Source organism: Triticum urartu, chromosome 7A, assembly GCF_056163025.1.
Source record: "Triticum urartu cultivar PI428250 chromosome 7A, HENAU_Tu73, whole genome shotgun sequence".
Taxonomy (NCBI): domain Eukaryota; kingdom Viridiplantae; phylum Streptophyta; class Magnoliopsida; order Poales; family Poaceae; genus Triticum; species Triticum urartu.
Window position 1 is genome coordinate 732,866,397 of NC_141879.1, and position 15,574 is coordinate 732,881,970.

Sequence of the window (15,574 nt, forward strand, 5' to 3'; positions counted from 1 at the left end):
TCCAACACATTGGCTACCTTCTCGATCGCCAACATGACACCTAAGCGCTGGCACTACATTGCAACGGACCCCCCACGCACTCCGCTGCCCGGCCACCCACACGTGCAACCACCACTTGCCAAGCTACCCTGCCTCCTCCTCCTCCTCCTTGCATTGCATATATAACACATCGATCGTCTTCTCCGTCGATCACATCTCATCTCATCTCAGCAACAACCACAAAGAGAAGAAGAAGCAACTCGCTAGCTGCCGATCCATCGAAATGGCTCCCAACTTCGGCCGCTCCATCTCCTTCCCTCTGACCCCGGCGACGTCCTTCTCAAAGTCGTCCCGCTACGTCCGCTCCGTCAGCTTCCCCGGAACCACCTCCTCACACCCGCTCCTCGCCAACCTCAACGTCCACATTGTCGCCATCCGCGACTGGATCCAGGACACCGCAGCAGCAGGCTCTTCCCTCGCGCCCGGCCTCACCGCCCTACACGCGCTCCATGCCGCTCTCGCCGGCGTCCTCCTCCTTCCAGAGTCCAGAGCCGCGCTTCGGTGCACCACCAGCAACGCCGCCGACTGCCTCTTAGACGTCTTCCTCCTCCTTGCCGACGCGCACCAAGGCTTCCAGGAGTGCCTTATGTCGCTCAGGCATGCCACCGCTGAGTCCCGTGCTGCGCTCCGTAGGGGGCGCGATGCCACAAGGCTCGCGTCTGCCGCCAGGTCCCAGCGCAGGACCGAGAAGGACCTCGCTCGCCTTGCCGCGTCAGTCTCCACTGTCTCCTCCAAGTGCACCCGCCAGAACCTCGTCGGCGAGGATGCAGAGATGGCCGGTACGATCGTGCAGGCAGCCGCTGCAAGCGCCGCGGCCTCCGCGGCCGTGTTCTCTGCTGCTGCGTCAATGTCATCCCCGGCGTCCTCTTGCAAGAAGATGGCCATGTTTATTCCCACGTTCGCCACCAGGAAGGTCGCGGCGCTGGAGATAGCGGAGGCGGCAATGGAGAGGCTGTTCGCGCAGGAGCGGTGCTTTGACAAGTGTGACGACCCCTGCGACATGGTGTTCCGGAGCGTGCTGCAGACCAGAGTTTCACTTCTCAACATCATGACACCAGTGATCTAGTCATTTAATACTCATGTCATGTGTACATATAGAAAATGAAAAGAAAAAGAAACTTAATTAGCTAGGCCATCTGTATATATTTTGCTGATTTGGCACTGCATACTGTACATATATACAGGGAAAAATATAGTACAAAGAAGAAGATTTTGCTACACTTGTTCAGACTTGTGCTTCTTTACACGAATAGTACTAGTAGAACATCCAAAAGGTGTCTTTCTCACGGACGACTCGGGCGGCTCCTCCACCCTCTAGTCTCCTGCACCATTGTTCTACCCCGCCGTCGTTGCCTACGCCGCCAGGGCAAAGCCCCATGTGGTGGACGCGGCGGTGGGTGCCTTCGCGCTCGTTGGGGCCCAACGCGCCCCCTCCACTTCATCCCCTATGCAAGGTACACCGCCGGTGTGCATCTGCACCCTGAGTGGCCAGCTGCGTTTTGATTTTCGGTTTGTGTTTTTTTTCGTCCTTGGCCGAAATGGCCGAATTTCGGGAATTTTAAATTTTTCGGAAAAACCTCGGACGAAATTGCAGAATCAAAATTTGAAAATTTGACCGAAATTTGGCCGAAATTCGGCCGAAATTTGAACAAAATTTGAAATAAAACAAAGCATAAACATAGCAGCGCAACAACCATCAGGATTGATCATTTAAACTTCAGCAAATAAGCTCAAGGGATTAATAAAACTGCATCTGTCCAACATAACAGGCACACATCAGTTATAAAGTTGCCTCCTACATAACCCTTAATAGTCCAACATCAGTTCAACCATCACAACGTAGTTCAGAGTTCAAATAGTCCGGTACAGCCAACAGACTTAAAGGATTACACATAGAAACAACAGCTCCAAAAGACAACCATCAAAGCATGACATTGAAACAACAGCTCCAAGCTTGCCTACATCCAAAAGCTTCTTGATATCCCCGGCTATTCTTCACATGCCATTTCTGGTTTAGAGAAAACAGAGGAAGGGTCAGGATGGAGGTAGTTCTGCATCGGAATTATCTTCTGCCACTTTGTGCAACAAAAAATAAAATGGATTATCAGGACAAGTAGCTAGTAGAACAATACTCAAATGTTATGCATGCTCATGAAATAAATAACGAATCTACTGCAGCAATATAGTTTTTATTCACCAAAAAGCTTCAGGAGAAAAGGTTAAATGCCTCCATACACTAGAATGTTGAATTCTAGTTTATAGTTTGCACTCCAGCACAACAAAACTCTAAGGATACAAAGCAAGCAACATAGACACAAACAGCCCACTGTTGGCTTGGACAAGCCGTTTGTCAATTGTCATACAGAAGGAAAATCCACGGTGAAAAATGTGAATAAAAAATCATGCATAAGCTCAAACATATTGCATGATAAATATAGTGGTTAACATACCTATAAAACAGCAGTTCCAAGTTTGCATACATCCAAAAGCTTCTTGATATCCTTAGTTCTTCATGTGGCATTTCTGGTTTAGAGAAAACAGAGAAAGGATCAGGATGGATGTAGTTCAACATCAGAATTTTCTTCATCCACTTTGTGCATAATGAAATGAAATGGACTAACAGGGAAGTGTCTAGTGCAACAATAGTCAAGTGGTAACATTTCAGGATAATATAAATACATTGCTTAACATGATAACGAGGCTAGGCATGGATAGAAAGTGCATGCATCTAAGTAACTAGCAGCTCCAAGTAACTAAAATTTTCTAAGCAATTATCATGAATGATAAAACACTAAAAAGAAGAGACTTACCAGATTTCTAAGCAACAGGGTATAGGTTGTTGACGTCCTTGGTCTTCTTCTTGACAAGCCATACAGATCAAGATATATGCCTTACTATATAGAAATATGAAAGAGAGATCCAAATACTCTGAATTGTGATCATCCTCATCTCACTACATGGACAGCGCAGTGTACTGTTATGTCCACTCACACCAAAAAACTTCAACCAATTTACGAACAAATACCAAATAGTTTCATGGAACTACTGAATTAAGTGAGAGCTCTATGCCAACTTTTTTTATTTGAACTAAGTTAGAGCTCTATAAGATCCCCATGCAATCTCACAGCTCATATCATGTTAGTATGTTACCTTTCCAGATCTTTGGGAATCACTTGCACTTGCATCATGGTTGCCGCTGCCACTCCTATTTGCAGTTCCATTACCTGAAAATCGAATGAGAAAAGAACACCGGTCAGTTATGAAGTGTAGGTAACTAAGAAAGCAACTTTGCTTACTAGGGTGTCCTCATATTAATAATAAACAAAAAACAGTACAGCCCGATGCTCTAATTTAGATAGTAAGGAGTAAGTTATTTATATATAACTCGATGCTCTAGTTTAGATACTAAGGAGTAAGTAATTTATATACAACTCAATGCTCTAGTTTGCCAAACAGACAAGTCACAAAATGTAATATGTTCTTGAGAATGATACAATGATGCTTAGTTCTAGAACCACCACTTAATGGTACCGCTGAACATTGAAATTAATCATCGGTCAACATGTACTTTTCTGTTGAAATTAATCTGTTCTTGAGAAAAAAATTTAATGTTGCGCACAAGCATCATCTCACAGCTCAAAAACAAGCACACAGCCCATATATATGGAACAATTATATATTTTAGGACGTTCATAACAAGGTTTGTAACCCACTTTTCTGTTGAACCAAAATAAATATTACCAGACCTAGAGCATCCTTGGTGACTACAAGATGCATGCATATTTCATATTAATAATGTCACTACTATGTTCAACTCATCAAGACTCAATTTTTCTTACCCCCGTATGATATATGCATTTTCCAAGCCATTTACCAGGGGCCTCTCCTTGATCTAAAGCAACACAAGTACGTCGCAGTACAGATTATAACTAAGAAACAAAGAAACATCAATCTGAAATCACTGAAGAACTGAAACTGCATGCATGTACCATGGATGAGACAAATTGTTGCTTCAAGTAGGAGGATATAAAGGCATCAAGAACATTCGTACCTTGCCAATCAACTGGACGCCCTCTAGGATGTTGCCGCTGCCCCGTGCTACTGCCTCCGTTCAACTGGTCGGCTGGCGCACCATCAGCTCCATTGCTGCAGCCACAAAGCACCATGCTGCAGTCTTGGAGAGGCAACAGACAGGAAGTGGATGGGGTGGAGGCGAGGAGATGCGGAGGAGGGCCGGAGATGTGGAGGAGGGAGAGGAGATGGGGTGGAAGCGCTCGCCTGAGATGTGCGCAGTGGCGGCGCCGCACACAGGAGGAGGAGGGATAGGGAAAGAGCGATTTAGGGTTAGGCTGCGTGAGTTCGTGGGTTTTGTCTCAGCGGAATCCTAACTGGAAGGCTCTCGAAGCTGGGCCGGCCAAAAAAATTTCAAACTAGGCCAAATTATTCGGCCGATAGGCCCATTTATCGGGCCCTAGCGAGACGGCCGAAATTCGGCCGAAATTCATTTTTTTCGGCCGAAAATCAAAACGCAGGTGGCCAGTAGCCAAGATCTGGTGCTTCAGCGCATGGATCCCATGGTTACTCGCGCCTCGGATGGCATCCTGCTTGGATCCGTGCACTCCACCATGGTTGCACCTTGCTATATTTAACCTTTAGATGCGGCCGACCATGTGTACGCCCTAGATATCCCGGGTATCTATATAAACAGAGGTGCCAGGGTGGTAGAAACCCGATTCGTTCACATACAATCTTGAGGTAGATCATCTATACTCTGTACACCATCCACAATCAATACAATTAAAGCAGGACGTAGGATTTTACCTCTTCGAGAGGGCCTAAACCTAGGTAAACTTCGTGTACCTTTTGTCTTTGTCATCATCTAGCCAAGACAAGCAGCTCGCAGAAAAATGTGAGGAATGTGTCCAATTCCCGCCTCTCCGATCTATCTGCTCCGTCGGGTAGGTGCGTAGGCTTAAAAAATTCAAGACAGAAATGTCAAATATAATGAATATTGAAGTTGTAAACAGAAAGTAATCAAGAATGGGCTCATGTTTATACCAAGTAGACCTAACAAATCCTAACAAGGATACGGTATCAACATGACCATGACTAATTGCCTCATGCAAAATAATATTAGGTCAATTTCATTGATTGTTCACACAGTAATGCCAAAGCAGAGAATTACGTATGGATTGTGATTTGTGAACCCTTTATATTTTGTTCAAAACATTCAAGAACAAACTGCATGACGTAACATGAGTGCTTGTCTTCCCTTTATTCATATTTATTGTTATGCTTTGATGTTCCATTTATCGAGTGAGGTCAGAAGCAATCAGGACCAAATATTGATTAATCCATAAGGTATACCTTGACGCTTTGAATATAGATACGCCGCCTAAGCGTCTGCTTACGCCTGACGGTGATAAAATCCTCTATGTTGCAAAAAGGCATTTAATTGATAATGTCCGTGGGGAGATCATTGGAAAATTAATAAGCACTCAGACAAGTAAGAATGGCACTATTGCCAAACTGCTGGAACCGATCAATTTTGTTTTTGAAACTGGACAAATGATTTGCTGCATGTATTAATTAAGGAGATAATAGAGTGTTTGTGTTGCAAGCCCGAAAATACAAATTTGTTACTCTCCCGGAATAATGCTCCCTAGCTTGTTGGCGCCCGTGGCCCCTGGTTCAAGCTTGATGTTATTGAGCAAGATTGTTGGCGGCGAAGACTTATTGCGAAATACTCTTGAGTTTCTTTCATCCCAAAGTGTCGACGTGCTCAAGGTTTATCCACTCATTGACCAAATTTCAAAGATGGAGAGTGAATCTACGCTTGTAGAAAAGGTCAGCTCCCGGTTCTTGCTCTCTCTTGCAAAGGGAGCAAAGATCGCAATTTGGCCAAACCCTCTTATCTGATCTATCGGCCGTCCAAATCCTTTCTTGGATTGCTAGCCACGCAAAGAACTTGATTGTAGGCAGAGCCGATCAATATAATTGTGATGGGCTAAAAGGCATGAACATTATAGCCACTATATCAGTGAAGCCTCTAATGCCATACAGAAATTATAACATCTATCGTCGGCAGCTCATGTGCATTAGGACCATGCAGTACAATATTGTAGCAAGTTTGATTATCCCCAATTAAGGATCCAACTACACCGTAATTGAAAACGCTCAGCAAAAGTGGCATCAGTATCCCTAAGAGCATCGATAATGCACTCGTACGCACCTCAATCCTGAGACGTGATGTCGGTGGTTGGACCATGTGTGCCGCCGTCGACACCACACGAGGTGGCTGAGCTGAATACATGTGTGTGCGCGAGATAGCTGACGGCGTCCACGAGCGGCGCCGGCCGATCGGCTTCATCCAGATGCGAAGCGGCTGCTTCCACAGGCGAGGAGGCGGCGGCTGCGGAGAGAGTTGCGGGACCGTTGACCGAGGATATATATCTGGGGAACGATCCGCGAGTGATCTGGTTTCCATGTGTTTATCTCTTGCGGTGCAAAATCGGGGAAGGGAAACCAACGTGGCGTGGTTGGAAATTTGGAATCCGGACCCGAGTCATACCCCTTCCCTCGACGGTCTCGGACTCCCCTTCCTCTCTACAAATTCCCCACCGGGAGAAACCCTACGTGCCCCAACACTTTTCTTTCTCGCCAGAAACTCCCGGGAGAAACCCTGCAGTCAAATCGAGCCCAGGGGAGGATGGTCGACGAGGGCGAGGCGCAGGCCGTGGGTCTGAAGCAGTTCCTACTTGACTACTACCACGGCGATAGAGAGATCATGGGCGACCAAGTCTGCGACGGTGAGACAGGGATGATGCGCTCAACAATTCAGAGGTGGAGTTTCGAGATCCGTCGGCGTGGGAGGAGTCGGATCGAGAATTACACGCCACTAATGTGGCCATCCTGCTCCCACGGCGACAAGGGCCTGGAAGTCGTCCGCTCCATGCTGAAGCAGGCGACGGACAAGCCCATCGAGGAGGCCTACCTCGAGGCGTTCCGCCGGCTCCCGGCGGACGCCATGCCAGACCTCGTCGAGTGTGCTTATCTCGGTGGCCACTGCATCGGCATTCTCGACCCAGTGTCCAACATCATCCTCAATAGCCTAAATCTGCTCTGTCGTCGCCGTGCCGGCATCTATTCACCACCCGAGTACCAGATCCCGCCGGGACCTATCAACCCTCATATTCGCAACACCTGGTCAGGGATTGCCTTCGACTCCTATTGTGCCCTCATTGCATTCATGCAGGTTTATTTCCGCTATCTCTCCCAGGAACAGGCCAGGTTCTACATCCACCTCTCAGGCGGTGACTTGTTTGTTGCCATCTGCATCGCTGAGATGGAACTGAGACAGTCCACCACCATCATGCAAGAAAACCACATCGCAGTCTGCCACTCTGACCTCTTCCGTGACCGGTTCAAGCTTGCTCTCCACATCGCAGCAATCAAAGTCAATCACCCGACCCCTGATGATCTTTTACTGCTCTTCCACGAGCAGCCCACGGAGGCCATGCGATCTTTGCTGCTAACATTGGAGAAAGGGCACTGCCTAGGCGTCGATGATGTGGAAACCTTCATAAAGGTTTTGCACTACCAACACCTCATGGTTCCCCATGACCTGCACTTCACGTTGCCTCGTGCTTCAAGCAGCGGAACAGACTCCGACTCCTGCCGTCGTTACTGTTTCAACCTCAATGGCCAAGGAATCAGCATGGCAGAAACACTTACGTTCGAGCGCCATACAACATTCAACATCACCAACATGCGTTCATCCAAGACTATATTCAGCAAGATCAGATCCTCCATCGACCTCTTCCGGGGGTTCCACATGCACACTCCGATGGAGGTTGCCGATGCAGCGCCCACGTGCCAGCACATTGAGTCAATTAAGATGTCTCTCGTCGACACCATACATGCCTTTTATGTCGAAGCTCTCGCCAAGCTGCCCAGCTCTCATCCCCAAAGGCTTCTTCGTGGTATACTGGTGGCAGGGCACTGCTATGGCCTATTGGACCCGGTCTCCAACATCATCGTCCATGCTGTTTGGTACGATGCCATTAGTCCCCCACCACATGATGGCAGCTATGAAATTCAGCCAGATATCCTTGGTGCCACCACTTTGCGGCGTCTAGAGCTCAGCTCACTTCAGGGCCTTATTGCTGCTGTTTGTGCTGCTACAGATTTTTCGGAGCACAAGGCTGTGCAGTATCTCCGCGCTATACGATGTGATTTGTCTCTCATGTCAGTGATGTGGCAGTCAACAGATAAATGTGCTCGTGTATTTCGTCATGCTAGCAAGGCTGCGAACCACCCGTTGAAAGAGCATCATATATCTAGTCTTGGATTCCTGTTTGAGCCTCATACAGCATCCATCCTGACCGAGATACTCAGAGATGGAGGAAACCCACTCTGTGATACCTCCGTCACAAAATTACACCTAGTGTGCAAAGACAAATTATCATTGCCATTGTATGGGATTTCTCCGAAAGATATTGTTATGGCAAGGTTACCGGAGATTACAACTATGAAGCAGAGGTTGGAGCAGAAGCAAATCTTTCTTCGTGGAGAGCTTGACGAACTCCTCCGGCTCTACGCCATTCAACATCCTTGGGTAAGCTGCCTTTCTAATCTTGACCCTTATTAAGTGGAATGTGATTAAGTATGGTATTAGCTAGAGATGGCACAAGAATCATTTTACTTGCAGTTCTAATGCCGCTGAAGGTTTGTGTAGGAACCGTTGTATAATCTGGAAATGATCTGTGGTGTGGAGGAACATAGGGTGTTGTATTCTTATTGCTACCATGTTAACTTCCTGGTGGTTCGAGAGGGTTCATCACCACGAATCCTCTTGTTTGCTCAACTTCAGATGTCAAAATCTCAGAGCGAACAATCTGGTGGTGGTTCGTTTTGCTGCCCGCTTCCTTATTATGATGCCAACAATCCATTTCCTGGTAACCATATTTGTTTTTCTTAATTTGAATTGCAATACGTAATGTCTTTTTCCTGCCGTCTTAATACTCAAGCATAATTATCTATTTTTCTGATAGGACGATGCTCAATGTGTGAGGCAAGTATGGGAAAAATAATACATCCTGCTTCTGGTGCTCACATCGGCCCGGTGCACACGGAACCTACAAGTACAGTGGATTATGTATACGCGAATGCTCCAGTGTCAATGAAATGCTATCAGACTGATATGGATGACCTTGTTGAATCCGAGTTAACCTACTGTACTGAACCATTGGATTACTCTGCTACTCAATCAGAAGCTACGACGTTGTGATCTCTGTCCTGAAAGTTCCTTTTTTTTAGAGGAACAAAACCCCATGAAACATGGGGAGGTCACTGAATGATAATCTTGTAACTTGTTTTCCATGTAGCCGGACCACCTAACACTAATGATATGCTTCAATGAATGACACAACATTTCTGCTATAATGTGCACATAATCTACTTTAGCTTTAGTTATTACAATTTGATACAACAAATGATTGTTTCTTTGTTCTTTAATATTGTTTGGTAGGATTATTTGGCCGCATGCATCGATTGATGCAAAGGCTGGGGGTTTTAACCTCCTTTAAAAAAAGGATTAAATTAGTAGGCCGTACAAATGCATCCGTAAATTTATGCACAATCTAAGAAGCATTCACAAGGTGCCAGGAGGATTTCAATCGGGTTTTGAAGGATCCATTTTATTGCAAATCTTGCAGCCTCGTAACCACCCGCGTGCTGCTATGCTTCGTTCAGTTATAAATGAATGATTTGCTTAAAGAAGATTGCTGCTTTCTGGTGCCAGTATCAGGAAATGCATAAACGTCGATTTATTTGAAGATATATTTCTTAACTAGATAGTACTACCACATGATAGTTGTAGCTGCTCATACAACTACTAGGAGTCTTTTGCTGGCGTTAGGAACACTGGCAAAAGGGTTCAAACGAGTCGTAAAGCCCAAGAACAAACTAAACAGGTCACACCTCCCAGAACAGATACCAACTTTTCAGCAAAACAAACAGGGGAGGGGGAGCGCTACTGAAGATCTACAGCTTCACAGGATACCAACTTTGCATCCAGTTATTCAAATTGTTAAAGATTTTTACAGACGAACAAAAATGACTTCTCAGATAGGGTGCAGTAATGTGATGACCCTTTGATTGCCGAGAACAAATTGGCACAATTTCTTATATGCAGTAACACTATTTGTTCTGATGGTGACTAGTACTCTTTCATGGGTACTAGTGGTTGGGTCCCGCCATTGCGGTCCGCTTCAGAGAAAGTTATGCGCACCTCATGAGCATGCCAAAAATTTTAAAAAATATTCTCGCATCATGTGGACATCACAACCATCTTAAAAGGAAAAAGAAAAACCTAGAAAAAGCTTTTCTCAGAAAAAAAAGTCTCCCTAGCATTTAAAAAAACACTAAAAAAAATGCTTTCTCACTGTGACCAACCAGCATGCGCCACATGGCCTAGCTGGTTGACCACCATCCTAGCGCCTCTTAATGGGTTTAATTTTATTAAATCCGGGTCTAAGCTTGTATATCAACACAAAAATAATTACATCAAGAGATCACATTTCATATACTACTGACCTCACACTTTGTATTTTGAAGTGGTAGTTCTCTTGAACTACAAAAGTTACATATCTTTCAACATGAATCATGAAAAAATGATTATCTTATGTCAACATGAATAATAACAAAAGCACTTCAGAAAAGCAAACATTGACGTGTGGCAGACCGTAAGCCGAGTGCAGAAACACGGGTACTTGGCTTACATCTAAATAAGCCGAGTATGAAATGGCAAAAAAGTGATTCTCAGCTTAATAATTAGATCGAGTGGTTCAAACAAAAGGATCTTGGCTTACCTACGAATCTCGGCGTAGCCCAAAAAGGCACTCGTCCAGCTAGGGCTCGGCAACGGCTGTTGCCACGTGGAAATCATGGAGACTGCAAACAGCTCCGTGACAGAGCTATCTATAAGCCGAGCACCCGGGTAAATGGCACTCGACTTACACGTTCCCAATAACAATTCTACAAAAATTAGTTTTAAAAGTGGATTCTTTGCAATAGTTTTGCGATAAACGGCACTAGGCTTCAAGGTTTTCCAAAAATTCACTATCATATATTTTCTGATATCTTCTACGATGCTCTATTCATATAAATTTACTTGCCCTTTTGTGTCTTGCAGATATGCAGCTCTATACATTACTTAGATGATGGTTTTTGTTCCGTTTTCACTAGTAGAAAAACGAACTTATGTTCACCTCATTAGTCCCGGTTCAATTACGACCGGCACTAATGTGACCATTAATGCCGGTTCCAACGGCTAGGGAGGCGGCACTCATTAGTCCCGGTTCGTGTTGAACCTCTAGTACCGGTTTGTGACACGAACTGGGACGAAAGAGATGGTGGCAGGCTGGGGCCCCACCAACCACTTTAGTTCCGGTTCGTGGCACGGACCGGGACTAGAGGCTCACCTTTAGTCCCGGTTTGTATCATCAACCGGAACTATAGATCATCCCATATAAACCCTTCGTCGAGTCCGAGCTCTCTGTTCTTCCCCTTTCCTCTCCTGTCTGTTCTTTCCCTTTGCTCGAGCTCATCCTTCATTTTGCCCAAAATTTGTCAAGATTTGAAGGCCCCCCATCCATCCAAGTGATCACAAAGGTTAGCAACTTTGACCTTTCATCTCACATTGCTAGATTAGATCTTGCAATGCTCTATAAGTATAGTGATTTGTGGATTTTAGTTTGGGAGTAATTATATGTGGTAGTTTATTTGATTTATATGCAATTTGAGCTCAAATTAACTCTTAGTTTGCATATGTAGGTGTGGTTTACTTAGTGCCTTCCCGTCCCCGTCCTAACCACCGTCGATCGCCCGCACCGTCCCTTCGCCCGCACCACCTTGGTGAACCTCTTGTTCTTATCTTTTTTATATATAAAAAAATCATGTTTGTGTGATTTAGATATATAATTACTTGTATAATTTTCTTACATGTACATTGTTTATTATACATAGTGGCATGGTTTTGATATCTGTCCCCGTCGGCCCTCGTTCGGTTTATGATTCGGATGTGGTATATTCTCTTTTATAACTATTTGTTGCATTTCGTGTTTATGACAAATTATACCCATCAGGTTGACATAGATATTTCTATCTAGGAGGTATGTGAACCGGAAATTCCAACCGACCCTCTTGTCGAGAGGTTAAATTTAGTTGAAAAAAACGAGTATTTGAAAGAAAATTTGAAAAGAATTGAAGAAGAGAAGATGAAACTGGAGTTGTATGTTGGCGATGTCGTCGATGATCACAAGATCAAAATGGAGAAAATGTGCTTGAAGATTAGAAAGATTAGAAAATGTGCCATTGATAGTGAGGCTTGGTATCATTATGCTGTTGGATCAATTGTTACCTTAGTTGCGATCTTGATCGCATTTGTTGTTGCATTTAAATGCTTTAGCTAGAGAGTTTGTATGTTGTTTTATGAGAATAAGTGTGTATGAACTTTATGTATACTAGTAGAAAACAGGGCTTTGGTCCAGGCCTGGCCAGCCCATTAGTCCCGATTCAGTCATGAACCGGGACCCATGGGGGCATAGGTCCCGGTTCGTGAGCCCAGGGTCCGGCCGGGCCTCGTGGGGCATTGGTCCCGGTTCATCCGTCCCCTTTGGTCCCGGTTCCAGCCAGAAACCAGGACCAATAGTTGTGGGCCAGGAGCGAGGCCCATTGGTCCCCGTTCATGTCTAGAACCGGGACCAAAGGGGGGCCTTTAGTCCCGGTTGCAGCCACGAACCGGGACCAATGAGGTGCCTATATATACCCCCTCGCCCGCGAGCAGAGCACTCCACTGCACTGTTTTTTCTGGCCGGCGAGGGGAGAGCTTTGTGGTGTTCTACCTCACCTCCTATTCACATGAGGTGTTCGATGAAATGCCCGAGCCACACTACTTAAGCTTTCTCCTCTCCAAGCTCCATTTTCCTCAAGATTTGTCTAGGTTTAGCAGTCTGTCGCGTCTCGTCCCCGTCTTCACCGCCGTCGATCGCCCGCGCCGATCTCGTCGCTGGCACCACCGTGGTGAGCCTCTTGTTCGTATCTTCTTTCTAAAAGAAAAATAATTCTTACTTGTATGATTTAGATAGATACTTGCATAATTTTCTTACTTTTATTATTGTTTGTTATTATATAGTGCGATGGTTTTGGTATCCGCCCCCGTCGGCCCTCGTCCTGTCTATGATTTGGATGTGGTATATATTATATTTAATAACTATTTGGTTCACTTATTGTTTATGACAATTATGCCCACCAACGTGACATAGATTTTTTTATCTAGGAGGTATGTGAACTGGAAATTCCAACCGACCCTATTGTCTAGAGGTTAAATTTAGTTGAAGAAGAAAACAATTACTTGAAGGAAAAATTAAAAAAAATTGAGGAGGAGAGGATGATATTGGAGTTGCATGTTGCGGATGTCGTCGATGATCACAAGTTCAATATGGATGCAATGCGCTTGAAGATTAGAAAGATAAGAAAATATGCCATTCATACCGAGGCTTGGTATCATTATGCCGTTGGATCAATTGTTACCCTGGTTGCGATTATGATCGCTGATACGTCTCCATCGTATCTACTTTTCCGAACACTTTTGCCCTTATTTTGGACTCTAACTTGCTTGATTTGAATGGAACTAACCCGGACTGACGCTGTTTTCAGCAGAATTGCCATGGTGTTATTTTTGTGCAGAAATAAAAGTTCTCGGAATGACCTGCAACTTCACGGAGAATATTTTTGGAATTTATAAAAAATACTGGCGAAAGAATCAAGACCAATGGGCCCACACCCTGTCCACGAGGGTGGGAGGCGTGCCTGCCCCCCTAGGGCGCGCCCCCTGCCTCGTGGGCCCCCTGGAGCTCCACCGACCTCAACTCCAACTCTATATAGTAGCGACTTTTCTCATCGAAAAATCAGAGAGAAGAATTCATTGCGTTTTACGGAGCCGCCGCCAAGCCCTAATCTCTCTCGGGAGGGCTGATCTGGAGTCCGTTCGGGGCTCCGGAGAAGGGAATCCGTCGCCGTCGTCATCATCAACCATCCTCCATCACCAATTTCATGATGCTCACCGCCGTGCGTGAGTAATCCCATCGTAGGCTTGCTGGACAGTGATGGGTTGGATGAGATTTACCATGTAATCGAGTTAGTTTTGTTAGGGTTTTATCCCTAGTATCCATTATGTTCTAACATTGATGTTGCTATGACTTTGCTATGCCTAATGCTTGTCACTAGGGCCCGAGTGCCATGATTTCAGATCTGAACCTATTATGTTTTCATGAATATATGTGAGTTCTTGATCCTATCTTGCAAGTCTATAGTCACATACTATGTGTTATGATCCGGCAACCCCAAAGTGACAATAATCGGGACCACTCCCGGTGATGACCGTAGTTTGAGGAGTTCATGTATTCACTAAGTGTTATTGCTTTGGTCTAGTACTCTATTAAAAGGAGGCCTTAATATCCCTTTGTTTCCAATAGGACCCCGCTGCCACAGGAGGATAGGACAAAAGATGTCATGCAAGTTCTTTTCCATAAGCACGTATGACTATATTCGGAATACATGCCTACATTACATTGATGAACTGGAGCTAGTTCTGTGTCACCCTATGTTATAACTATTGCATGAGGAATCGCATCCGACATAATTATCCATCACTGATCCAATGCCTACGAGCTTTTCACATATTGCTATTGAAGGAAATATGCCCTAGAGGCAATAATAAAGTTATTATTTATTTCCTTATAATCATGATAAATGTTTATTATTCATGCTAGAATTGTATTAACCGGAAACATAATACATGTGTGAATACATAGACAAACAAAGTGTCACTAGTATGCCTCTACTTGACTAGCTCGTTAATCAAAGATGGTTATGTTTCCTAACCATGAACAATGAGTTGTTATTTGATTAACGAGGTCACATCATTAGTTGAATGATCTGATTGACATGACCCATTCCATTAGCTTAGCACCCGATCGTTTAGTATGTTGCTATTGCTTTTCTTCATGACTTATACATGTTCCTATGACTATGAGATTATGCAACTCCCGTTTTCCGGAGGAACACTTTGGGTGCTACCAAACGTCACAACGTAACTGGGTGATTATAAAGGAGCATTACAGGTGTCTCCAAAGGTAGATGTTGGGTTGGCGTATTTCGAGATTAGGATTTGTCACTCCGATTGTTGGAGAGGTATCTCTGGGCCCTCTCGGTAATACACATCACATAAGCCGTGCAAGCATTACAACTAATATGTTAGTTGTGAGATGATGTATTACAGAACGAGTAAAGAGACTTGCCGGTAACGAGATTGAGCTAGGTATTGGATACCGACGATCGAATCTCGGGCAAGTAACATACCAATGACAAAGGGAACAACGTATGTTGTTATGCGGTCTGACCGATAAAGATCTTCGTAGAATATGTAGGAGCCAATATGGGCATCCAGGTCCCGCTATTGGTTATTGACCGG

General features: G+C 44.9%; 2 protein-coding genes across 2 annotated transcripts; both read left to right on the forward strand.

Annotated features, from left to right (window-relative positions):
• The first annotated feature begins 215 nt into the window (after positions 1–215).
• On the forward strand, positions 216–1,155 carry LOC147962420 (uncharacterized). The gene has a single exon (XM_087536791.1). The coding sequence runs from the start codon at positions 263–265 to the stop codon at positions 1,103–1,105; it is 843 nt and encodes a 280-aa protein (XP_087392917.1). The 5' UTR covers positions 216–262; the 3' UTR covers positions 1,106–1,155.
• Positions 1,156–6,655: 5,500 nt separating this feature from the next.
• LOC147962421 (uncharacterized) lies at positions 6,656–9,457 on the forward strand. Its single transcript, XM_087537048.1, has 3 exons — positions 6,656–8,656; positions 8,777–8,996; positions 9,093–9,457. Exons 1-3 carry the CDS (start codon positions 6,749–6,751, stop codon positions 9,326–9,328), a joined length of 2,364 nt encoding a protein of 787 aa, XP_087393174.1. The 5' UTR covers positions 6,656–6,748; the 3' UTR covers positions 9,329–9,457.
• The last annotated feature ends 6,117 nt before the right edge of the window (positions 9,458–15,574 follow it).

Coding starts and splice junctions, on each gene's coding strand:
- LOC147962420 (XM_087536791.1), top strand. CDS start 263: ATGGCTCCCAACTTCGGCCGCTCCATCTCCTTCCCTCTGACCCCGGCG.
- LOC147962421 (XM_087537048.1), top strand. CDS start 6,749: ATGGTCGACGAGGGCGAGGCGCAGGCCGTGGGTCTGAAGCAGTTCCTA. Junction 8,657..8,776: donor ACGCCATTCAACATCCTTGG/GTAAGCTGCCTT, acceptor AGGTTTGTGTAG/GAACCGTTGTATAATCTGGA. Junction 8,997..9,092: donor TGCCAACAATCCATTTCCTG/GTAACCATATTT, acceptor TTTTTCTGATAG/GACGATGCTCAATGTGTGAG.